The 25,425-nt window shown below is 39.4% G+C and overlaps 1 protein-coding gene across 3 annotated transcripts in view; it reads left to right on the top strand.

Moving 5' to 3' along the window:
* LOC128986831 (protein vein) overlaps nucleotides 1-25,425 on the top strand; it is a 91,666-nt gene that overhangs the window by 43,265 nt on the left and 22,976 nt on the right. For all 3 annotated transcript variants that reach the window (XM_054407385.1, XM_054407383.1, XM_054407384.1), the window contains exons 2-3: nucleotides 16,905-17,067; nucleotides 24,755-24,903. In XM_054407385.1, coding sequence (XP_054263360.1) covers nucleotides 16,905-17,067; nucleotides 24,755-24,903 — 312 coding nt within the window. The remainder of the gene's footprint in view (nucleotides 1-16,904; nucleotides 17,068-24,754; nucleotides 24,904-25,425) is intronic.

The following is a 25,425-nucleotide window of genomic DNA, read 5'->3' as shown; positions in this document are numbered from 1 at the left end:
TGACGTCATAGTCATTATATAGCGTCATCGATGTATTTGTCTGATCTGTCGCAATAATACGTCGAACGTACTTGTGGGCAATACACTATTTTAATTAAAATCAAAGAAATGAATTGTATAAATTACTTATAGATCTAGGTAAGATGCACTAGCGTAAGAAAACGTACACCTACCAATAAAATTTCACCAATGCATTATAGATTAAAAAAAAATAGTCTTAAAAAAGTATTAACATAATTGAAATGGGACCACTGCTTTAAGCGTAGTAAAAGGTTTTGAGTATAGTGAATAATAATTGAAAGAATGTTTATAGTATAGTGAATAACGAATTTTGAGAGAATAATAGTTAATTGTGTTTCTATCATGAAGTTTGTTACAATGGAAATTGATTTTACCTAACCGTTTTACGTGGTTTATAGTGATTATTTAAATAAATAATTGGAGGGGAATGATTGTGACTTTTAAAATATATACAATGGTTCATTGGTAAAATAACCTAAACAACAACATTTTAATTTGAAAGTTTTAATTGACTTACGCATGTTTGGCTCTTCGAAACATATGAAAAATCCTTAAATCAATACTGAATGATAGGTTACTTATCTTTTACAGTCATAATTCTTAAATTGATTTCCAATCACTTCATTTATTTTCAAAACTTATAGTTCCGCGTTGTCAAATCTTTCGTCTTATTTTCTGCTGTACACTTGTCGTCATGCGTGCGTGTCTATTTCGAAAGAAAAGTTAATCAGAGACTATAGTAATAAAAATGACTGTATATAGATTGACAACATTAAAATGCAGCCTTGAATTCAAAATTGTTAATCCCACCCATTTTCAGCATTTTCAACGCTTAAAACATTCAAACAGTCCCTAATAGAGACACAGCACAACACATAACAATGAAAGCGAAACCGCGCATCGGGCTTAGTAACGAGGCCGGCTGTTTAATAGAGGGCAGTAAAAATAATGAAAATGTTTGGTGAGCGGAGCGCGGGGGGCAGTGTGGGGGGAGCGGGCCCACCCAAGTGCCGCTCGGGGCCTCGCAAATGTCAAAATACGTCAAAACATGCCGCCACATTGTTTTGCTCTTGACATCATTATCAATTGCCCCAATGGCAGTCCAGCTTCCGCCTACTCGCCTCACCGTACCCAGAGTTTGTACTTGTGTTTGTTTTGTTCAGGAGTTTGCGCTTGTTTTCTTGAAGTGATGGATCTGTGACTATGCTAGTCGTTAGTTTGTTTATAAATCCATTGATTTTATATAAGACAAATTCTTCTGTAAACATTTATACTTCTTTGTGTCTTTCAGTAAAGAGGGGTCACCATTAGTTTAAGAATTTTTGTGGGATTCATCATCTATATTTCGTCCAGACTCCCTTTATCTTCCTAAAGTACTTCCTTTTCAATAGTTAAGTTAAAATTAACCTTTTTACTGTAACCTTTAAAAACTGACTGAATTATATTCAATAAGGGCAAACATAAATGTACTTATGGTCCCCCCAGTTATCGTTACTTCGTGAACGTGAAGGTTGCTGCAGTTATCGTCTCTTCGTGATCGTGAAGGTTGCTGCAGTTATCGTCGCGTCGTGAACGTGGAGGTTGCTGCAGTTATCGTCGCGTCGTGAACGTGAAGTGAAGGTTGCTGCAGTTATCGTTACTTCGTGATCGTGAAGGTTGCTGCAGTTATCACCACGTCGTGAACGTCAAGGTTGCAGCAGTTATCATCGCGTCGTGAACGTGAAGGTTGCCTCAGTTATCATTACTTCGTGATCGTGAAGGTTGCTGCAGTTCTCGTCCCTTAGTGAACGTGAAGGTTGTTGCAGTTATCGTTACTTCATGATCGTGAAGGTTGCTGCAGTTATCGTTACTTCGTGAACGTGAAGGTTGCTGCAGCTATCGTCCCTTAGTGAACGTGAAGGTTGCTGCAGTTATCGTCTCTTCGTGATCATGAAGGTTGCTGCAGTTATCGTCTCTTCATGATCGTGAAGGTTGCTGCAGTTATCGTCACGTCGTGAACGTGAAGGTTGCTGCGGTTATCGTTACTTCCTGAACGTGAAGGTTGCTGCAGTTATCGTTACTTCGTGATCGTGAAGGTTGCTGCACCAGCGCGTCGCGACGCGACAACGACGCTGTATTTCTAGAGTAGGAGGTCAGCTATTCCTGGCGCACCTGGCCTACCTATACTGTCCGTCGCTACGCTCATCATCTCACATGTAACCCAACTGTCACATTACCTCTACAGCAGCCATGAATGTCCTATACATTTTGTAAATTTACAGCTTTATTTGCGAGAGTCAAAATTAACCTGATGAAATAGCTGCATTACATATTTGGATCTTCCCTCATCGGACTCTAGTAAATCAGTAACAAAAACCACAAGAGGTAATTATTTTGTAAAACTGCCATTTATTTTACAATCGTTTTTAAGAAAATATTACATTTTTCTAGGCTTTAAGTCCGCGAAGCAAATAGTAGTTGAAAACTGTAAAAAATAAATTTTTATCTGTATTATGATATTTTATGTTTGTTGAAGCTGGAGTGGTTTAACAATTTCATCTATTTTTCCTATCCAAAAAAGACGTTTATCCCCGTAATTGGAGGTAGTGTGATAGATCAGTCTCGTGACCTACCTAACAGACAGTTTGGCGTCTTAACTTAGATCATGAACAACTTATGACCATCTCAAATTTTACTCTATTCACTTACTTTAGGTTCTCGTTATATCCCTTAGTACTAGGTATGTTGTACTCCAACATATTTAACAGTTCAACAAACTTTATCCTGTATTTGTCAAACTATTGAAACTGTTTTGCTGTCGTTGGATGTTGCTCAATGTGGTGATATCAAGGGTGGGAGAGGGCTGTTTGCAATGAAATCACACAATCTATCCAACTGCACAATCTAGCATATGTCCTTTACTTGATATAGGTATACTTGATAGTAAACCACCTAGCTCAAGCTAATTACAAGAAAATTACAGTTTCTGAATATGAAGAGGTACGCTTTCGATGGGGATTTAATTTAGAGATGAATTAAACATGAACAACCTGGATCAGGGAAATTTGTGGTTTATATAAAAAAAAGCCTACTTATTATTCCGGGATTAATTATAAATCACTGACTTCAAATACTTAGGCACCGTTGAATAGTAAAAAATGAGATAGTAAAAAATGAGATAGACCAAGATATTGGCGATAGGTCTAAAATTATATTATTGTGTGTAACCCGGACGATGACTAGGAAAAACACCATGTGGTGAGTTCTGGTGATTTTAACAGCAAATATAAGATGGAATGATAGCAGAGAATTGACTTAAGGGCCCAACATAAGCCTCAACGGTAAGAATAAGTAAATCACACAAAGTATTTAATCATCCGAACACAGTATTTGAATTGTAGCGTTTCGGCCTTAATTCAGGCGTTTTTGGTTCAAAACCTACCACATTTTTTGTTTCTATGTACACAACTGCTTGTCTTCACACCAGTAATGGCACTTCACTCTCAGTATCCTTCGACTAGAGTCTACGTCTAGGCAATTGATGTTTAAAAAAATCCTATTTCACCTGGATGGAGAAATGGATCTAGTGGGGAGCGGTTTTGAACAGATAGCCACTAGTGAAGATATTACAAAGTTTACCCAATTACCAGTAAATATTCCCCAGCTACGCCAGGAATCCCCCACCTTGGACGGCGCCCGCCAGGCTAGTGATCAGGTGCGTTTCGCGCGCTCCGTTTAAAATTCTTTACAATATAACCAGTGGTTTTTTGAGCCGGCTGAGCGCCCGCGGGGCTCCAAGTGCCGGACATTCCTTCATTAAAACTTGCTCACTGTATACACCCCCTCCCCCACCCACATTTGTCAACAGTACAAATCACGTCTGTTATGTGTCGCTTCTGTCCTGGAGATCTTATCCGAGACCTCCCAAGTACGCTGACCTGATCTATCATGAGCGTACTTACTGATTACTTTGCACAATGTTTCGGATTGTAAAGAGATTAGGAAAGTACAATATGTGTTGTTGATGAATTGTTGGGTTGTGGAATTGTGTACATTTCAATCAGTATCACTCCTATTGAACTTTTAAAGACGCTTTTCTAGAATTAGCAAATGCTAGAGATTCTTTGGGGATTAAATTTTACTACAGTGTAATATTTCTCATGAAGTAACAGTTTTTCAAACGAATTTTAAATTGAACATAGAGCAACTTTGTACGTGGTGTAGAAGCCAGTATTTTACCCAAAGAGAACTTGAATCAATGAACTGATTCATACAGACTGTTGAAGACTGATAAAGGTCTTCTTCCTTTACTTTTCTTGCTAAAATCCGCCGAGAACATAAGCTATGCAGTAGCTTAGGAACATTTGGCCTTTTAGGTTGTCATATTTTCAAGTTGTTCAGCAGCTGACTCTTTCGGATACTAGAATTAACTAAGTTTAAAACATGAAACTAGCTGAAATTTAGTCCGTTGATTGGCTTGTGTCATTCCAACAAATCTTAACCACATTACAAACCAATCGTGTACGAAAAGTTGCCATATAATGGAAGAAAAACATTCTTCATCTCTGTTATGGAGACAATAAAATTTTAGCCAATAATTTCAGTCCAAAGATCATGGACTTTTCAAAAAGTGCTCCAACTTTCGGATCAACCGACAACACTAGCCGAGCACGCGGGTTAAGTGGCAAGCCGTCGAGTGTGATCAGCCACTGGCCAGTATGTCCCGGACAAAAAGTTGCCGGTTTTTGCCATGTTTATAAAGTCCTATACGAGGAATCCCCAGTTGAGAGTGGCCTGCATACAAAGTGCCTTCAGCGGCCAGCAGTCTAGGAATCTGCCCGCCATCTTGGCTGCCTCATCCTCATTGGAAGTGGTCTGCCACTGATGTTGGCTGTTGTTCAGTTTAAATGTATAAGTTTTTCCTTTTTGTTATAAAATTGAAATCTGAATCACCATTTCTAATTTCAGCAAACCAATTGGTGATTGTTGGTGACTTGTTTCTATTCAGCAAATCCTTAAAGACACTGGAATATTTTATGCTGAATGTAAATGAAGAAGGATTGTAGAATGTGAGAGTGTGTAGCCTTGTTACTGACTAAGATAAGACGATTCTTTAACTTGGATGGTTTTTGGAAGCCCACTCAAGGACTGCTGAGTCCAGTTTCAAGACCTAACAATTCTACTAATACTGTTTTTCCTCAGAATTTAACCATCGACCTTTTGATTGTAACGTGAAAACTGTACCACTTAGCTACCCAATAGAACCAAGGTTATCGTACTAAAACCAAAGGTGTAAACCAAAACGTCAGATTGGTCAGAATTGTTGGATTTGATTCCGATGAATACGTTTCTGTTTTGGCAGCATAGACAAACTCAACCAATTGTAAAAGGTGATGTGATCACCAACAGAGGAACAAATATGATTGGGTGATAAACTAATTTGTTGGTTTCTCAACAAAACTTATATTGGGTTACCACATTTGAAAACAATAGCATTTACTATGCTGTAAACAAATTTAAATTAAATAGAGAATCCAACGCACGTAAGGCAAGCCCCTCTTCCAAAACAACAGGTTATGTTGCGTTAAGGGGGTGGCCCCTAGACGCGTTTTTATGATGTAGGTATAAGCTAATTCCATAGAGAAAACTTTTGTAAACATTGTAATTTGTGATAAAACTATGATACGGTTATCTGATCCAAAGGTGTTCATGAGGAAATAAACTTGTAAAACTGAGGGTTGGGAGGGATTCAAAAAATTAAATTGAAAATAATTAGTAGACCTTATAACATATGACCTTATTCAACTGACGAAAATGGGAAGATAATAAAAGGAGAGTAAAGAATGAGTATAATATGGGACGTAAAACCAGAGCGGTTATAAGTCCAAATTATCAATGTGACTCTGATAATCAATGAGCCTTGCGAGCTTCTGAACTCATATTAACGAAATAATTGCATACATTGACCTCTGTGCACTATCGTCACTTGACAGTACTTCATTGTACTGCAGCAAATGATTCTGATGATTGATTGTACTCTTACTTCATCTTGTGCAGCATTAAATACGAGCTATGCAGTAGTGCAATGGCTTTAGCTGTTTAGAGATCATCTTTCCCTGTTAGAGATATACTTCCACTGAAAGTCATAAGAATTATCAGGTAAGGGATGATCATTTTGGACGATTCAAGTTCTTGGTTGTCTAAAGTCAGTAAAACAATATTGTTTGAACAAGTAACAATATAATTGAATTAGTACAACAAGCTATTTGAAGGCAACTACGACGGAAGCATAAAAACGTCTTTGACCTTTTCCAACATGATGGTCGATTTAACTTTGCAACCAAAAGCTTTTTCGAAGTTCAAGATTAGGTCTCAAGCGTTCTAAAACGTAGCAGTGGCTAAATGAGACTGAATTTAATCATCTCGTAGATATAGACAGAGACGTTTTCTTCGCCTGGAACGATATTAACCAGACCCCCGCTTATCCGTTTGTCGGAAGAAACTGTGTTGACAGGTCTAGCGCCACCCAACCTTCAGACAAATGATCGGGGAGGCTCCTTGGCATTGGGTCTACCACAACGTTCCGATATTGACTTTTAGATACTTAAGCAGACATTTCATCTATTACAGCATCTGTAACCTATTTTCATTAAAAAGAACATAGTTGACTGAGTGGTTTCTAATAGATGATACTGTATATATTTCGAAAGATTTCAAAGTTGCTTATTCTACATAAAACAAAAATTACACCAGTGCACCCGGTTGGCGGCATAATTAGACTACGTTCAATTTGATTCTAAAACTGGCAACTTAATTAATAGTTCTATCCGTTCTTTTGGCTTCTGGAGATCTAGACAAGCTTAGATATTACAAAACGGGTTGGTGCAATATATGCAATTTTAACCTAATACAAAATCCTTCATCATCGGAGGAATCAAAAAACTACTTTACTTTTTTCCTCACAAGATTTTTTACTCACTTTATACAATTAAAAAATATAATTCAAAAATATTCTGGGGAAACTTCAGCTCCTATCCCCTGTAAAAAAGGAGGCATATTTAAAATGATACTTTAAAAAATTAAAAATGGTGTTTTTGGTTTTGAAAAATATTTGTATTGTCACGTGCGACATTTCGGACATTACAATGACTGGAAATAAGCATGCACAAGTTTTAAGTGAACATGTCTTTCCTTATTTTATGGTTCCAGAAATGCATCAAGCAATATACTTTCTATGCATCAAGCTTTTAAGTACTCTCATATTCTCACCATCTTTACCACGCTGTAATAGAAAACATTCATCTTATGAACTCCTTGACTATTTTGATTTCCAAATTAAAACCAACCAGCTTTCCCGGTCCTTCAAGTTATAACTCTTTGAATTGTAACTAGAATCTTACACTAATGTCACTAGATATCACAAAATTTGCTCTTAGTCATAAAAGTTACACTAAACTGCTCTCCTGATTCTACAAGTAGCATAACTGTTCTTTGTTTGTCTAATACCTTAAGCAGTAACCGGGACTAAACTGTTATCCTGATCCCACAAGTCACCTCACAATATCATTTGTGTTCATTATTCCGCCAAGTTTGGACTACCATTGTGGTTCTAAAATCATTAAATAGCCTGTCACTAATGTTACAACTGGGACGAAGCAGTTCTCGTGATCCACAAGTTCTAACTCACCGGGTCTCCTGTTCACTTAAACTCTGTCAGCTCTTCTAATCCCACAAGTAACATAGGACTACTCTCCTGGTTCTACAAGTAGTATAAACTGCTCTTTATTCTCATAGTCACCATGGCTGTAACTGGAACAAAACATCCTGATCCCCCAGTACCTCTAGTACTAACTGGCTGGTTCTCCTGATAAGCTTCCGGTTCTATGGATCCCTCAAGTTCCTTAGACTTAGTAGATTATACCACTATATTCAGTGATTATACCTACTCTCCTGTTCTAGTAGTAGTTACAAAACAGTTTTTTTTTATTCCCCTAGTCCCCAACTGGAACAAAATATCCTGATCTAACTAGTACTAAGTGGCCGGTTCTCCTGATCATGTAAGTTCTTTGACGATTCTTCTGATCCTACAAGTTCCATTGATTTAGTGGACCAATTACCTACTTTCCCGGCTCTAGAAGAGTGAACTGTTTATATTCACATAGTACCCAAAGTTGTAACTGGAACCAAACATCCTGATCCCACTAGTACTAACCATCCGGTTCTCCTGATCCCACAAGTTAGACTTCCCTGTCACACCCGCCACCTCCTAATCTCATCAGAACGCCAGATCTCCGGATACACACGAGGACTGAGGGGCCGCTAAATGTCTGATCTACCAATTGAAAGTGGGTAGACAAGGCCCATTAGGCTTAAGGTCTATTATCGGTGGCGGCGGCGGCAGATGAGCTTGGTCCGACTGGGTTTTGGGTGGTCAGGTAACCCAAGACGCCCACCTACCAGATGGCCCTTGTTTCCAAAATGTATCAAAGGGCCGCCACACCTCCCCTCCTCCGACACCGTGGGACAGGTCAGGGTGTTTAAGGTGACAAATCCTTTCCCAAAATATTTATCACGAAAGTATCTCTTACGACTATCGAGTGTTCTGTCACCCCGAGGATTAAGGAATGCACGGGATGTTTTACAGTTTTTATTGAGTAAAAAATTAGGTTGGGTGGTGTAGGTAGTATGAATCTTTATCTGGACCAGAAATATTGAATTAAAATTTTATCCGTTTTAGGTATGGTGGTAATAAAGTTGAAATACAGTAAATTTCTGAAAGAAATGTACATTATGTTTTTACACTTGTATTTAATCTAGAAAATTATTGTATTTTGTAAAGGTATATCCTAGGGGATTAAGTGAAAACATTCTACTTGGCCCTGAGTACTTAATAACCAACAGTTTAGGGGATGGTAGAACTTAGGTTAATAAACTTATGTGTCCCAATGAGGTGCAGCTGGTAATAAAAGCTGATCTAATATTTAGAATGTCACCAATTCTATCCTGGAAAATATCAAAACTTTTTTATGGTTCGAAACTAGGTTCAGTTGTTCGGTCAAATGATCGTGATTGAATAAAAATGCGGTCTTAGTCAGTAACAAAGTCACATATCCCTCATCTACACTCACTTTGCATTCATGTTCAGCCTAAAACCCCACCTTTGTACCGCTCTCTCGAAGAATTGATTCATTATTTGTAGCAAAAACTTGCACTGAGTCCAAAAAATTCCAATAAACAATTGTTTTGTGAAATAGTTTAATAATCTACAAGTACTTCACTGTACCAATCTACGAATACAAGGAATCCACCCGGTATAACTCAACAGACGAAGTCGTTTAAACCGAACCTACCGAGCTTGCATTCCTCCCAGATTGCAGAGCAGCTCTACTACGTCTTCACGTAACTTTTTTACACGTTGATTTTTATTATTCATAAAAGAGTTGTACTACGGTTCATTACCGGCAACTTCTTCATTACCGCTGACTCGGCTTAGACATAAAATGTAGACACACACACGCACAAACGGCCCACCCGCGCCCTACTCATGGGCGGCCACTGAGCCCCATTGAGCCCATTAACTTCTTGCCCATACATGGAATGGGCTCCGACTCTTTATTGTTTTGTGTAAACTGGCTTCCTAGTACAAGACTTGTATTGCGAGATTGCGGTTTCAAAACCTGATCGTCCGTGTAAACTAGATGCAAGCCTTCTTGCGATTCCTGTCTGCGGTTGGAGATGATTCGGTTTTTGAGTATTGCGGATTTAATGTAATTTAATGAGAAATAATTTGAACAAATTATTGAGAAAGATGGGTAAGCAACTGTCTTAGTTAGTAAGCCTACGAATTAAGATTGACATAATACTAATTGTTTTTTTTTTTCGCCACACATACATAACATAAACATGCGTTAAATCACATGTTACAAAATTACATTTACAATTACAATTACATTACATAAAAAAACCAAACATGACAAATTAAAAGTGAACAAGACAATTTTGTTTTAAGATTAGGTTACAACTATTTATTTTGAATTATACTCTATAGCTAAATAACGTATTTATATGGTCTTTTTTAATGTATTCATACCCAAAAAAAAGGGGGTAGGGTGCATACATTTATAGTCTTGAAATTCAGAGAAATAACTTTACTCAAAATAGAAGATTCCTATATGGAGACAATACAACACCCAAATAAAACACTTTGTTGACGTTTTTAGTCTTCGTTACCATAACTTATTCATTAGAATGCAATGAGAAGCAATGTGAAAAATTAATTGATATGCGAGGTAAGTGGCTGAACAAAAACATTGCTTTGTATCAAATGTTACGCCCTATTTGTACGATAAATTTATAATTATGAATGGCATAACGTTACAAAGAAATAAACTTGACAACTAAAAACATCATGTAATTCTTGTTAGTAAAAATTTCATAAATATTAAATAACAAAAATTATTTACTTTTGTTGTGTTCTGTAGGTAAATAACATGTTATATCGGAAATAGAAAAAAATTGCTCATACATTTACTGAAGCTGCACGAAAAGAATTACTAGGAATGAGGATTAAAGCGAAACTCTCGGTAAACTCGTAACAAAACACAATAAAACGAGTCTGCTCTTGGCGATATTTGTGTGCATTATGTTCTAAGAAATTTTCCTAGCGGTTTTACCTTTCAAATCTCAACTCGGTCATAGCCCTCCCGTTCAAACTTTTTATTTATAAATTTGGAACCTATTCGATAGTTAAAAGTGTAGGATATTTAGCTGTAAATTCAGTGATTATTTGTGTTTTTCCTTGATAGTATCTATTAAAAGTATATGTTGGGTTGATATTGGACGATATTTATAAGAAGTGACTGACACATTTGTTTTTAATTCTATAGTATGCATATATGTGCAAATTTATAATATGTTTTCATTACAAAAACCTATAATATAAAAAAATGTTTATATATCCATTAATTGGTAATTAATTATTTATTTAATCAATTTAGCAATCCGAAATACAAACATTCTAGCTATAATGCAAAATCGTCGTTAGACAATTACATAATATATACTCTGTACGATACAAACGCTGAATTAAGTAATTTTGAAACCCTCAGTAGTATTGATATGGGTCTGTAATCGCTCGGGTCAGCGTCGTTGCCGTCGCCGTAGATACAGTGGCGGGGTAGTCGACCCACTCACCCGCGGGCCCGCGTACCCAAATTGCCTCATCAAATCATTTAAATTACTTCATTACATGTCCATTTTCCCGGGCCAAACTGGCGGGACGTGCTACTCATTAGTAACATGCATGGTGAAGTCGGACTATCCCAACTGCGCGGGGGTTGTGCCAAAATGAAGCGTTTGTTTGTTGACTTCAGATGCTGGCAGGGGTTCCATAGTGGCAAGGCAGAATTGCACCTAATCTCGTGTTATAGCCCTCTGAATTACAGTTATTTCATAGGTCGTGGTTTATTGCGAGATTTGGAGGTGGATTAGTTGCTCGTTAGGAGTTGCAGAAAAATATTTTTGTTTTGGCACCCCTGTGGAGTAAGTGGTATCGCAGTAGAGGTCAAGAACTGACAATTTCTTTAGAAAGTATGAGTACAAATTGGGCGAAAATACTTTTATCAAGGGCGAATCTACGTATGAATACAATGATTTTGAATACAAACTCAATAAACTAATTTGTTTAGTCTGCAAGCTTGCTGAGCACATTCACTTGAACGTTTGCTTTATTTTAATTTTAACCACTTCAAGTATCACTCTGCCACATTTATTATTACAAGTAAATGACCTTCGGTAAAATCCTGAATTATTTATTTTTTTGAGTTTACACTTTTTGGCAAAACACAATTCTGTTGTTCGCACCAATTAAACCAGGTGGTGCATTAAGACTGCGGATATTTCAACCCAAACTCTCAAGTCGAAATTTTAATCGAACTCGCACATAATTACGTTTTTCATACAATAAAAAAATTCAAACCTCTTCACCTAGAAAAACATGCAACTCCTGTTTGCGTTTTTGTTCCTGCAGCTATTCCGTCCTCGTAGATGCGGACTTGGCAAGACCATAATCGGATTTGCGGGGGGCAATGAGATGGTTAGCGGGTTTGCCGTGTGGGAACTTGCGCTGGGAATTAATCAGACCTCGTCAAGCAATAATTAGTTTTATGTTCACGCATTCCGTGTCGTTGATTGTTGGTGGGATCAATAATGAATAGTACACCTGCAGAGTCAGAGATAAGGGCCGCCGGCACCGCTGGCCGGACATACGTTTGTGGTCGACTTCGGACATGCGTTCTTTGGAGGTCTTTGGACACAGACTTCGCTTGTGGTCTTGGAAACACGGGTATGTGTTGTTGTATTTTGCATTAGTGTCAAATGAGTTCTTGAGGTGTCAGGACATACGGAGTTCGTTCTGTTGGTGTTTGGATGTGCGCAAATTCGTTTTTAGGTCTTTAGACACAGGCCTTAAGTCTTAAGTCTTAAGAAACACCGATATTTGTTATTGTGGTATGTTGCATTACTGCCCTCAAATGTGTTCTTGAGGTTTCAGGACAGCCAACATTCTGCTGGTGTTTGGATGCACGAAAATTCGTTTTTCGGAGGTCTTTGGACATGCAGACTTCGCTTGTGGTCTTTGGATATACGGCAATTCGTAATTGTGGCATCTTAACTGTGCAGAGATGTGTTCTTAAAGGGTACACACGGAGTGAGATTCGGTGGCCTGTAGATGAATGGAATGGCTTGTTTGTGGTCTTTGGACTGGACAAATCTTTCATATGATCTTTGAACATAGGACTACATTCGTGATGTTTGGGTACACGAGTAGACGTTTTTGTGATCTATGGATTTACAGGCGTGCACAAATTGTGATATTTTCCTACAAATATTAATTTATCTAATTACTTACTTGCCAATGAAGTGACATACACTTGGTTCAAAATCATTTAAGTATTAAAAGTAACTCCGTGGCATAACCGGAATGAAAAAGCATGCTGAATGTCCTTGGTTTTTCTAAAGCGCGAACAATGTGTGTTTCTACTCACTTACAGACAACAATGTAATAATAATAACTTATTATTCTAGCAGCAACGCTAGCTGACGAATAATATCATATAGTGTGGAAAAACTGAATGCAGGTGTTGTCACTTACTAGTATATTCTAGATGCTTGTCCTTTACCTTGAAATAATAAATTATAAAATCATTACGAAAATGTGTCGCAAAATGTGTTTCAATAACTATGGTTTTACTTCATTAAAATTCCCACGAGACTAAGGTCAGTGAAGTAGTCCGGGTCTCAGACGACATTCTCCGGTTCGGCGGGTGGCGACTAAGCTGGTATCGGATGACCAGCGAGTGAATCAGGTGGTCCATAGTGTCAAGTAATTAGGCGGTCGGGGACAATGTTGTCCGCGGTCGTAGTAAGACGTCTTTGGGAACAATCTGGTCTCTATTTTTTTGTGGCAGTGCGTGTGGCTTCGATTTTTGAGGTCCTGGGTTAAAAACCTGCAAATCAACCAATGGTTTTAGTTATTTGACGATTTTATAGTCCTAGCCTAAAGTTTAGAAATTAGTTTCCTAAACTAGACAGTGCATTAACAAAGACGATTGCCAACACGATTCTTCTGGACAAATCGAACAACCCAATTCTGGTCAATTCTTGCTAGCTGGTCTGCAATACCTGTTATTTCCCAGTTTTGCTAATGATCTTAAAAACAAATAATGATTCTTGAGGGGTTTATTTTTATTTTGTATATATTTAAGCAAAAGGTTAGTATCAAACAAGAGCTAGTTTTTCAATTTTAAATGGCCAAGAATAGAAAGCCGGTTGATTAATTATTTAGCTCCAACATGTGAAGTAGGAGGTGTTGAAATGTAGTTGCGCGGAGATTTTCCATCCCCAACTAATAGCACTGTCGTAAAGATCATGGAGTGAGAGCTTCAAAATGGAGACAGTTCTTAAACGAAAAAAATGTCTTCATTTCCTGGCAGATGGGTCCAAAGTACTAACCCTCTATCATGTGAGCCAGCAGCCGGTGGAGTTCTCTGGTGTCTGGAAGCTGGAGTTTGTGGGTGGTGATGGTGGTCTCTGGTGTCAATAACGACGATGAAGCATCAGTTGTAAGACAAAGCGGGCCGACGCTGGAATGCGCGTATTATGCAGGGACCACTGCCATACCCGGAGACCTCGCCGAAAGGAGACATAGCCTCTGAACCGTTTTGGCATAACTTCTTTGTCAATTGGACATTCCGTGCGGTTTTTGCAGCCGTTTAAAAGCTCGTTGCCATAGACAATGGGAACTCCCGAATGAAGTCTCCCGGCTGCTGAATTTATTAATAGACGGACCCCTTGATGTGGGTTCATTTCCATACGACCCCGGAGGTAGAGACTTGGATGTCCACAGCCGCCGCGACTCTTGTTCTCTTGTTGGACCGTGCCGCCCGCCGAGGCTCTTGCCACTAGCCTCCCTCCTGGCATATACACTCTGCTCGTTGATTATATCTTTTGCCTATCTAATTTTATCCAAGTATTTTCTCTTTAAGTTTATCTACTTTTGATTATTACCACTCACACAAGTTATTTTCTTCCTTCAAACGTTTCTTTGAGTACTTCTTTTCTCAAATTATCCTTTGCTTTGATGGTTATTACGAGTAAATATTTCAAAGTACACTCATCTCCTTACTAAATGTATCTGCCTTGTACGAGTTCTCCATGAAACAAGTATATCCCTCTTCAAGTGTCAAGTCTTTGTCTCCACACCTGAATTCAGCCTTTCGCTGAAGCTTGTGAATATCTTGTACATCTAGACCGTTAGTTATACAGTACTTTCTACGACCTTAATACAACACATTGTATTATTGGCATTGCCGTTGATAAAAATAAATAGGTGCATCCGTCATCCAATTTTCCTCCTCCTCCAGTCATCTTATTCCTGTAAGGGCTTTTCATGTCCTCGTAGCTCCCAAACTGAGTATCACCCCTATTCCCTAAGGACCTCCTTTTACCAATATTGTCACTTGTTAAGTATATATTCAACATTATCAAACGTTTCCTTCCTCCAAATATAAACTTAAAGTATATTTAAGTATACAAACACTCGAAACATGACACTTAGGCTACTTCGTCTTTCTCATCTACCCGTAGTGTAAACAATAAAAATAAATGATCAGGGATCGTTCCAAAGCGCAATTAAATTAACTACACAGTCAACATTAAAAGTTGCTTAAAAAAACTATTGTAAATTGATTCTTTATGATTTTTGCCGATTTTGTAGCTGAACATGTAACTCAGAAGTTGATGTAGGTCTCACAAACCTTTTAGTTTGTAATAATTATTAGATTACGTATATGTGACAGCGTCAGAAAGATTTAATCAGTTGTCCAGTAGCCCAAGGAGTCATCACTACTCAATGAGGCCCTTGTGATCACATTAATGAGTTTGCCGAATGTGGCCTCAATACTTTATCATGCGGCCATTTCAGGGTTACTTTTTTAAACGAACATGTTTTAAAATAACACTTCTCATTATACATTGTTAATACAACTTACAAATATTGTTCATGTCAATGTTAAGTACTAACCACCCCTGTATATTCAATTTAACACAATATAAGGAGGTATAGAAAAAATATCCTTCTTAAAGTTTCTCCATTTTCAAATCTATAAAACTAATAAATATGATTTCTCCGACGCAGATTTGGTCTGCAAGTGTTGCATCTCTCTGTACCTCTGCAGAACTGTAATGTATGTGGTATGTTTCAGTCAGGCCCGTGGACGTGTGGGGACTACGGGACGCGACAGTCAAGGTGAAGGAGAGACTGAGGCTGGTCTGCAGATGCAGCATCTCTCTGTACCTCTGCAGAACTCTAATGTCTGTGGTATGTTTCAGTCAGGCCCGTGGACGTGTGGGGACTGCGGGACGTGACAGTCAAGGTGAAGGAAAGACTGAGGCTGGTCTGCAGATGCAGCATCTCTCTGTACCTCTGCAGAACTCTAATGTCTGTGGTATGTTCCAGTCAGGCCCGTGGACGTGTGGGGACTGCGGGACGTGACAGTCAAGGCGAAGGAAAGACTGAGGCTGGTCTGCAGATGCAGCATCTCTCTGTACCTCTGCAGAACTGTAATGTCTGTGGTATGTTCCAGTCAGGCCCGTGGACGTGTGGGGATTGCGGGACGTGACAGTCAATGTGAAGGAGAGACTAAGGCTGGTCTGCAGAGTTTGCATCTCTCTGTACCTCTGCAGAACTGTAATGTCTGTGGTATGTTCCGGTCAGGCCCGTGGACGTGTGGGGACTACGGGACGTGACAGTCAAGGTGAAGGAGAGACTGAGGCTGGTCTACAGATGTAACATCTCTCTGTACCTCTGCAGAACTGTAATGTCTGTGGTATGTTCCAGTCAGGCCCGTGGACGTGTGGGGACTGTGGGACGTGACAGTCAAGGTGAAGGAGAGACTGAGGCTGGTCTGCAGATGTAACATCTCTCTGTACCTCTGCAGAACTTTAATGTCTTTGGTATGTTCCAGTCAGGCCCGTGGACGTTTGGGGACTACGGTACGTGACAGTCAATGTGAAGGAGAGACTAAGGCTGGTCTGCAGAGTTTGCATCTCTCTGTACCTCTGCAGAACTGTAATGTCTGTGGTATGTTCCGGTCAGGCCCGTGGACGTGTGGGGACTGCGGGACGTGACAGTCAAGGTGAAGTAGAGACTGAGGCTGGTCTGCAGATGTAACATCTCTCTGTACCTCTGCAGAACTGTAATGTCTGTGGTATGTTCCAGTCAGGCCCGTGGACGTGTGGGGACTGTGGGACGTGACAGTCAAGGTGAATGAGAGACTGAGGCTGGTCTACAGATGTAACATCTCTCTGTACCTCTGCAGAACTCTAATGTCTGTGGTATGTTCCAGTCAGGCCCGTGGACGTTTGGGGACTACGGGACGTGACAGTCAAGGTGAAGGAGAGACTGAGGCTGGTCTGCAGATGTAGCGGCAACCCTCTGCCCGCCATGCTGTGGCTGAAGGATGGTCAGCGGATAAACGCCACGAGGAATACGAGGATACAGTACAAAAAGTAAGCAACAATACTTTCTTCTTCGTTAAAATGTAGGCTTAAGATAAATATCTAACTGTTTTTGGAATAAGAATTTTTCAATTTCAACCAGCACTATCTTCAAACTCTCTAGACAATGATTATACCGTGGTCTTGGAAACTCTCCTTCGTCAAAAAGTGTTTTTAACAAGATCTTTCCATCTTTTAAAGTCAAACTATCGACATGAAATTTCTTATTCAATTGTAAGCATCTGATATCAATCTTGATAGCTGGTAATTGTTTCTATAAGCGGTTTTACAACTTCCAGTACTGTGCTTGGTTGTCAATGAACAGTTTTAATTACAACAAAAATACTATTTAACCCATCATTTTACAATAGAATAAGAACTGTAGCTCTTTAAAATCAATATTTAAGGGGGTGGTTTATGAAAAAAACTGAATTAAAAAAAGAAATTTGGCATGTTCTTTTCTCTATTAATATTTAAGAAACATAAAATATAAGAGCCTACGATTTTTATTTACCTTAAAGAAAATAGTTAAAGTTTAAAATGTATGGTGATTGTTTCAACCTAGGACTGTCTGGTTTTGTTGACAATTAACTTTTGTATTCAAACAAAACCCATCCTACAGATCATAGAGCATACGTTAAGAAACACTTAGAAACAAAACGTTATTAATTATCTTTTATTGGTTTTAATCCGTACATGATACAGTAAACCCTTGTAAAACGTGAAAAATCACCTCCCCCCTTTCCCACAGGGGGTGAAAAAATTCCAACCCATTTTTTTCTATAATTATAGGTAATATCAAGAAGTGCTTCTTCAGTATGTACTTCAAATCTATAAAAAAAATTCCTCCATGGTTACATCCAAAATCTCTCCGTTTGACGTGTACAGGTAAGCGCAACTCGGGAGTTTTGGGCGCGAACGCGTAAACGTAATGACGACGTCGGTGGGAAGTAGACCGTAGACCGACCTTGTGGCAGCCTCCCAAGCCATGACGTCATCGCGGACACTCGCCTCTGCTCTACCGTTGTAATCCGACCGCACATCTTATTTGTACGACTTCCGAACCCTGGGGACCGGGAAGCATCGGTTACGAGTCGGGAAGAGCGAACTTGAACCGGGGGAACTAGCGGACTTGGTCTGTTAGATTGGGATTGTACAGTAGTAGTTTTCTAAGTTCTAACCCAAAATTGAGATGTATGTTTTATAATTTTCTAGATTTGAGATGGAACAGTGTAGTTAGGTAATCGGAAACACTATATGAATGGAGTGATGATTTTTGAAACTGTTACATAGCCCCCTTATCTACTTATCTCTCATGTGAATTTTAAAGTAATCCATAGTTTTACTAGTTTCTCTATTACAAAGTGACCTCTAGTTTTCCCGTTTTCCTATTCAAAATTTATCTCTAGTTTTCCTGTTTTCCTATTGGAAAGTGACCTCGAGTTTCCCCATTTCCCATTGCAATTTGAAAGTAACCTCTAGTTTTCCAATATTCCTATTAGAAAATAAACTCTACTTCCCTTTTTTACTTTTAGAAAGTAACCTCTAGTTTTCCAATATTCCTATTGGAAAGTAACCTCTAGTTTTCCAATATTCCTATTGGAAAGTAACCTCTAGTTCCCCTGTTTTGTTGGAAAGTGGCCTCTAGTCTCCCCGTTTTGCTATTGGAAAGTGACATCTAGTTCCCCGTTTTCGTATTGGCAAGTGACCCCTAACTCCCCTATTTTGTGTTGTAAAGTGACCTCTAGTTTCCCCGTTTTCTGTTCTAAAGTGACCTCTAGTTTCCCTTTTTCCTATTGGAAAGTAACCTCTAGTTCCTATGTATCCTATTGGAAAGTGACATCTAGTTTCCCCGTTTTCGTATTGGAAAGTGACCTCTACCTCCCCTTTTTTGTGTTGTAAAGTGACCTCTAGTTTTCCTGTTTTCCTATTGGAAAGTGACCCCAGCTCCCCTGTTTTCTGATGTAAAGTGACCTCTAGTTTTCCCTTTTTCCTATTGGAAAGTGACCTCTACCTCCCCACGAGACGTCTGGTCATCGCAGAGACTGTTTGTAAATACAGGAGTTCACTGCTCTGGTTGGCACTGTTTGTAAATAAAAGCCAGACGGCTCCGTAAACGTAATTATATCCTTCATAATTAGGACAGTAGAGTTTAGTTTAGCCAGTTTCAAATTTTTTTAATTTTCACTCGAAATGATGGAAATTGTTTTCCCCAATGAATAGTATTCGTTTTAGTTGTATGGGTTTTCAACTATTTGTAAATTGTTTAAGTGCAGTCTTCATAGTATGTTTAGCAAAATAATTAATTTTTAATATCTATTTAGTCTCTTAATTGTGATTTCATTTACTAGCTTATCTATTGAAATACTGAAATACTGAATATTGAAAAAAATTATTCACTAGTTTTACTCCAACAGCAATTTGTTAAGTGTTAGATCATTTTGAACTTGTACCCAATCTAGTTTTATTACTAAAATTTGTGCTGTGAACAGGAAACCATATAAAAAAGGCTGAATGAGAAACATATTTATCCAAAATTACTTAATGATTTTAGAAAATATAAAATACCTTATTCAAAATTTTGAAGACACTTTCAGTAGGCCTAGTAGATTTTGGATTTTGATAGATAGATCATTCAGATAATATGATTTTGAGGATTTATGTTAAGAACAGAAAAACGATTTTGTAAATTTAATTTTAGGAAACTGAAAAACCCATTACCGACTACCCTCAAAACGTATTTATAAACTAAAGAGTCTCCTACTCTTGGCATGTTTGTAAAGTACACATTTCAACATTGCAAATCGTGTGCCAAAAGTCAAATATTTCATTAAGTTAACGATCACCAGAAGAGTTTCAAGGTGGATCTTCAAGAGCATCTTATACTTGGCTCTCCTACACCGATCAAGAGTTAGCTCAAACAAGCATATTTTTATTAATAAAACATCAACTAACTTGAATTTAAAGCCTTCCAAATGCAGCAAGACTTCAATATTATTTGTTGTGCATTGACTAGTTTTGATGTGTTATTAATTCACAAGAACTGCTAAGGATAAATGTGAGTAGACGAAGATATAAAACTGGCTATGAGAATATGTCAGTTAGTTTTTAATGAGACATTTAAACAGTGCACTCTAATTTTATGTCTTCGGTCTTTTAACTGAATAATTCCATTTTGCTAAATCAAAATTTAATTTGACATGCTTAAAATTGTTTTCATATTCTTCTTAATTATTTTCATTCCTAAGAAAATATTATGAACTTTCAAGACGGATTGTTAAATGGCTGTAAAAAACACATAGAAAAAATGAGTAATAAACATCGACACACAACGTCGGCGGCTCAACCCAACTCCATTTTTATCCAATAACTGGCTGCAACCTTAACAAGGAAATATCTGGTTCTATTGTCAAGGTTTATAGTCACTTTCTTTTACCAAGATGCTTCAATCTCCTCTGATTACAGTTGCAAGGCAGCCGAAATGATAACCTAACATAAACATAGTGGCCTAAAACAGTGTCACCGAGACGTACCAAGCTTTACTAACTAAAGTAGCAAAGCAGGCTCAATCCTTAACTAACTTGACTAAAGTGGATTACAGAAAATTAATGATCTTAAAATGTTATTATCTTCAAAAATTTATTTTTCAAACTATTGTAGTCAATTTTTGTCACTAACAGGATCCAAGCTTGCCTAGTTAAAGTTGTAGGGCACAATGACCAAAGAATTTGACTATGGTGTGACGCTGAAAAATAATTAGACCATCATCTTCAAAATTTTAAATAAATATTTTTTTAAGCCGTATACTCAATTTCGTCATTAATAGGTTCCAAGCTTGCCTAGTTAAAGTTGTAAGGCACAATGACCAAAGCCATTGACTAAGCAATTTGACTATAGTGTGATGCTGAAAAATAATTATACCATTATCTTAAAAAATGTAAGAAAATAATTTTTAAGCCGTATACTCAACTGTTGTCACCAATAGGTTCCAAGCTCGCCTCATTAAAGTTGCAAGGCAGGCGCAATGATTAACTAACTTGACTACAGTGGGTTGCAGAAAAAAACTCGACTTTTCTCTTCGAAAAAAAAAATTAAATTAAAAAAAATATTTTTCATGCCGTGATAGTCAATTTTTGTCACCAACAGGTTCCAAGCTCGCCTGATTAAAGTTGCAAGGCAGGCGCAATGATAAACTAATTTGACTATAGTGGGTTGCAGACGTGGAGGAGTAGATATGCAGGTGGTGGGCGGGTGACACGGCAGAGAACGAGGGGGCGAGCACACGCTAAAACAATGTATTTACCTTGAATGTGCATCAGGAAAAGGCAGAGCGGTCTGCGCCAATGGCACACAGTGAAACCGTGGGAGAATCATCTTCGATACTTGCTGTTTAAAGTTTGTGTGGTCTGGCGAGAGACGAGTTATGTTTTAGAGTAGAAAGTTCTTGTTAGATTGCTATATAGCCATAATAGTATCAAGCATTTAGCTAGGTAGCTGTGGTTATGGTGTTTGCCTACTAATCGTAAAGTTGCCGTTTTAGAAAACTAAATTACTTCTTGAACATCATCGTTGCCTGAAAGTACAAAAATACGTTAATAACAGGTATAGTATTTACACTTATACTGTTTACTAACAAGACGGTAAATATAAATATATGGTAAGTGGTGACCGATTATGATTGGACACTCCAATCATCAGATCCAATAGGCGAATGACAAGAATCTTAATGGCCGGTAGGCCTACTTCTGGGAGCCAATACTGTAGTACATAAGAGACACCATTGAGATTCTTGTCATTCGCCTATTGGGTCTGATGATGATTGGAGTGTCCAATCATAACCGATGACCATCTTTTATATGTATTTACCGTTTTTTGAGTAAACCGTATACGTGTAAATATATTATTACAAGTGTTATTTGACGTAATTTGGTACTTTCAGGTTTTTGAAAACGTCAGTAGCTTGAAAATATGTAGGAGAATCCTCTTGGTTATTAAATAGCTGTTTGAGTTTTGTGTGACCCTGAAGAAAATCGTGCCACGTTGATCAAAATCCTATCTATGCTATTGGCCTATGTAGTGTGTATAGTGCTCGTTTACTGTTCAGAAGACTTCCATACGATCCAGTAAAATCAGTAGTTTTTTTGGTGGTTCGAATATGGACCAAACTGTCAACTGTCATTAATTATTGGACTTTGAGTAAATAATCCTGAATAAACCGAGAGGAACACAATCTTCAGATACCTTTGCTCACTTCTAGTCTATTGTCTATTGTCTTCTACTCCCCAACTAACTACTCTGTCAATTGTGGATTGGCCAGATGTGACATTGTGCTGATAGTATCTGTGTGTTGTTGATTCAGGAAGAGGTCCTCACTGCTGATACCCAGGGTCCGCGTGGAGGATGCTGGTCGCTACGAGTGTAGAGCTACAAGGTGATGTGACATTGTGCTGATAGTATCTGTGTGTTGTTGATTCAGGAAGAGGTCCTCACTGCTGATACCCAGGGTCCGCGTGGAGGACGCTGGTCGCTACGAGTGCAGAGCTACAAGGTGATGTGACATTGTGCTGATAGTATCTGTGTGTTGTTGATTCAGGAAGAGGTCCTCACTGCTGATACCCAGGGTCCGCGTGGAGGATGCTGGTCGCTACGAGTGTAGAGCTACAAGGTGATGTGACATTGTGCTGATAGTATCTGTGTGTTGTTGATTCAGGAAGAGGTCCTCACTGCTGATACCCAGGGTCCGCGTGGAGGACGCTGGTCGCTACGAGTGTAGAGCTACAAGGTGATGTGACATTGTGCTGATAGTATCTGTGTGTTGTTGATTCAGGAAGAGGTCCTCACTGCTGATACCCAGGGTCCGCGTGGAGGATGCTGGTCGCTACGAGTGTAGAGCTACAAGGTGATGTGACATTGTGCTGATAGTATCTGTGTGTTGTTGATTCAGGAAGAGGTCCTCACTGCTGATACCCAGGGTCCGCGTGGAGGATGCTGGTCGCTACGAGTGTAGAGCTACAAGGTGATGTGACATTGTGCTGATAGTATCTGTGTGTTGTTGATTCAGGAAGAGGTCCTCACTGCTGATACCCAGGGTCCGCGTGGAGGATGCTGGTTGCTACGAGTGTAGAGCTACAAGGTGATGTGACATTGTGCTGATAGTATCTGAGTGTTGTTGATTCAGGAAGAGGTCCTCACTGCTGATACCCAGGGTCCGCGTGGAGGACGCTGGTCGCTACGAGTGTAGAGCTACAAGGTGATGTGACATTGTGCTGATAGTATCTGTGTGTTGTTGATTCAGGAAGAGGTCCTCACTGCTGATACCCAGGGTCCGCGTGGAGGATGCTGGTTGCTACGAGTGTAGAGCTACAAGGTGATGTGACATTGTGCTGATAGTATCTGTGTGTTGTTGATTCAGGAAGAGGTCCTCACTGCTGATACCCAGGGTCCGCGTGGAGGATGCTGGTTGCTACGAGTGTAGAGCTACAAGGTGATGTGACATTGTGCTGATAGTATCTGTGTGTTGTTGATTCAGGAAGAGGTCCTCACTGCTGATACCCAGGGTCCGCGTGGAGGATGCTGGTCGCTACGAGTGTAGAGCTACAAGGTGATGTGACATTGTGCTGATAGTATCTGTGTGTTGTTGATTCAGGAAGAGGTCCTCACTGCTGATACCCAGGGTCCGCGTGGAGGATGCTGGTCGCTACGAGTGTAGAGCTACAAGGTGATGTGACATTGTGCTGATAGTATCTGTGTGTTGTTGATTCAGGAAGAGGTCCTCACTGCTGATACCCAGGGTCCGCGTGGAGGACGCTGGTCGCTACGAGTGTAGAGCTACAAGGTGACGTGACATTGTGCTGATAGTATCTGTGTGTTGTTGATTCAGGAAGAGGTCCTCACTGCTGATACCCAGGGTCCGCGTGGAGGATGCTGGTCGCTACGAGTGTAGAGCTACAAGGTGATGTGACATTGTGCTGATAGTATCTGTGTGTTGTTGATTCAGGAAGAGGTCCTCACTGCTGATACCCAGGGTCCGCGTGGAGGACGCTGGTCGCTACGAGTGTAGAGCTACAAGGTGACGTGACATTGTGCTGATAGTATCTGTGTGTTGTTGATTCAGGAAGAGGTCCTCACTGCTGATACCCAGGGTCCGCGTGGAGGACGCTGGTCGCTACGAGTGTAGAGCTACAAGGTGACGTGACATTGTGCTGATAGTATCTGTGTGTTGTTGATTCAGGAAGAGGTCCTCACTGCTGATACCCAGGGTCCGCGTGGAGGACGCTGGTCGCTACGAGTGTAGAGCTACAAGGTGATGTGACATTGTGCTGATAGTATCTGTGTGTTGTTGATTCAGGAAGAGGTCCTCACTGCTGATACCCAGGGTCCGCGTGGAGGACGCTGGTCGCTACGAGTGTAGAGCTACAAGGTGATGTGACATTGTGCTGATAGTATCTGTGTGTTGTTGATTCAGGAAGAGGTCCTCACTGCTGATACCCAGGGTCCGCGTGGAGGACGCTGGTCGCTACGAGTGTAGAGCTACAAGGTGATGTGACATTGTGCTGATAGTATCTGTGTGTTGTTGATTCAGGAAGAGGTCCTCACTGCTGATACCCAGGGTCCGCGTGGAGGATGCTAGTCGCTACGAGTGCAGAGCTACAAGGTGATGTGACATTGTGCTGATAGTATCTGTGTGTTGTTGATTCAGGAAGAGGTCCTCACTGCTGATACCCAGGGTCCGCGTGGAGGATGCTGGTCGCTACGAGTGCAGAGCTATCAGCGTATTAGGAGAGAGTATGGCGACGTATGCTACGGTTACCGTCCAACCCGTTAAACCTTCCAGTGGCGCCGACAACAGTAAGTACAACTTTTATAGTTTTTAGTTAAGTTTTTTTTTTTGTAATGGCCATTAGTGCACAAAGAGTTACGGTAATTGTATGGATCTAGGGTCCGCCCATTTCATCAATCAATAACTAAGACATACTCTCATTTGTTATTGATGGAGATAACATCTTTACATCTATATAATAAAAACTTCGCAACCTTTGATGAATGCACATATGACCTCAATCTAATCAAAGATTGAAATTCCAGCTGTAGAGTAAAAGACTCTTTTTTTCCTTTATGACAACACTTTTAGTTAAGTGAATTTTCTTTGGTGGTTTTTTGTGTTGCAAATACACATTTTCTCACAAAAACAGTAATTGGTAGAATACTCTTCATTTAACCTAAGATTCCTACTCTACTCAATTCTATTATATTTTACCTAAACCTGGTACATTGAATCTAAAACGTATTTTGTTTAACCACCACAGATAAACCATGCTCAACATAACACGGATATTCAAGTGTTTCAAAATTGATCAGCTGAAGTTAAAC

Source organism: Macrosteles quadrilineatus, unplaced genomic scaffold (assembly GCF_028750875.1).
Source record: "Macrosteles quadrilineatus isolate MER2022 unplaced genomic scaffold, UCM_ALF_1.0 Scaffold_2__2_contigs__length_208266976, whole genome shotgun sequence".
NCBI lineage: Eukaryota > Metazoa > Arthropoda > Insecta > Hemiptera > Cicadellidae > Macrosteles > Macrosteles quadrilineatus.
The sequence above is the reverse complement of the archived record's forward strand: the minus strand, read 5'-3'. Positions and strand labels throughout refer to the sequence as shown.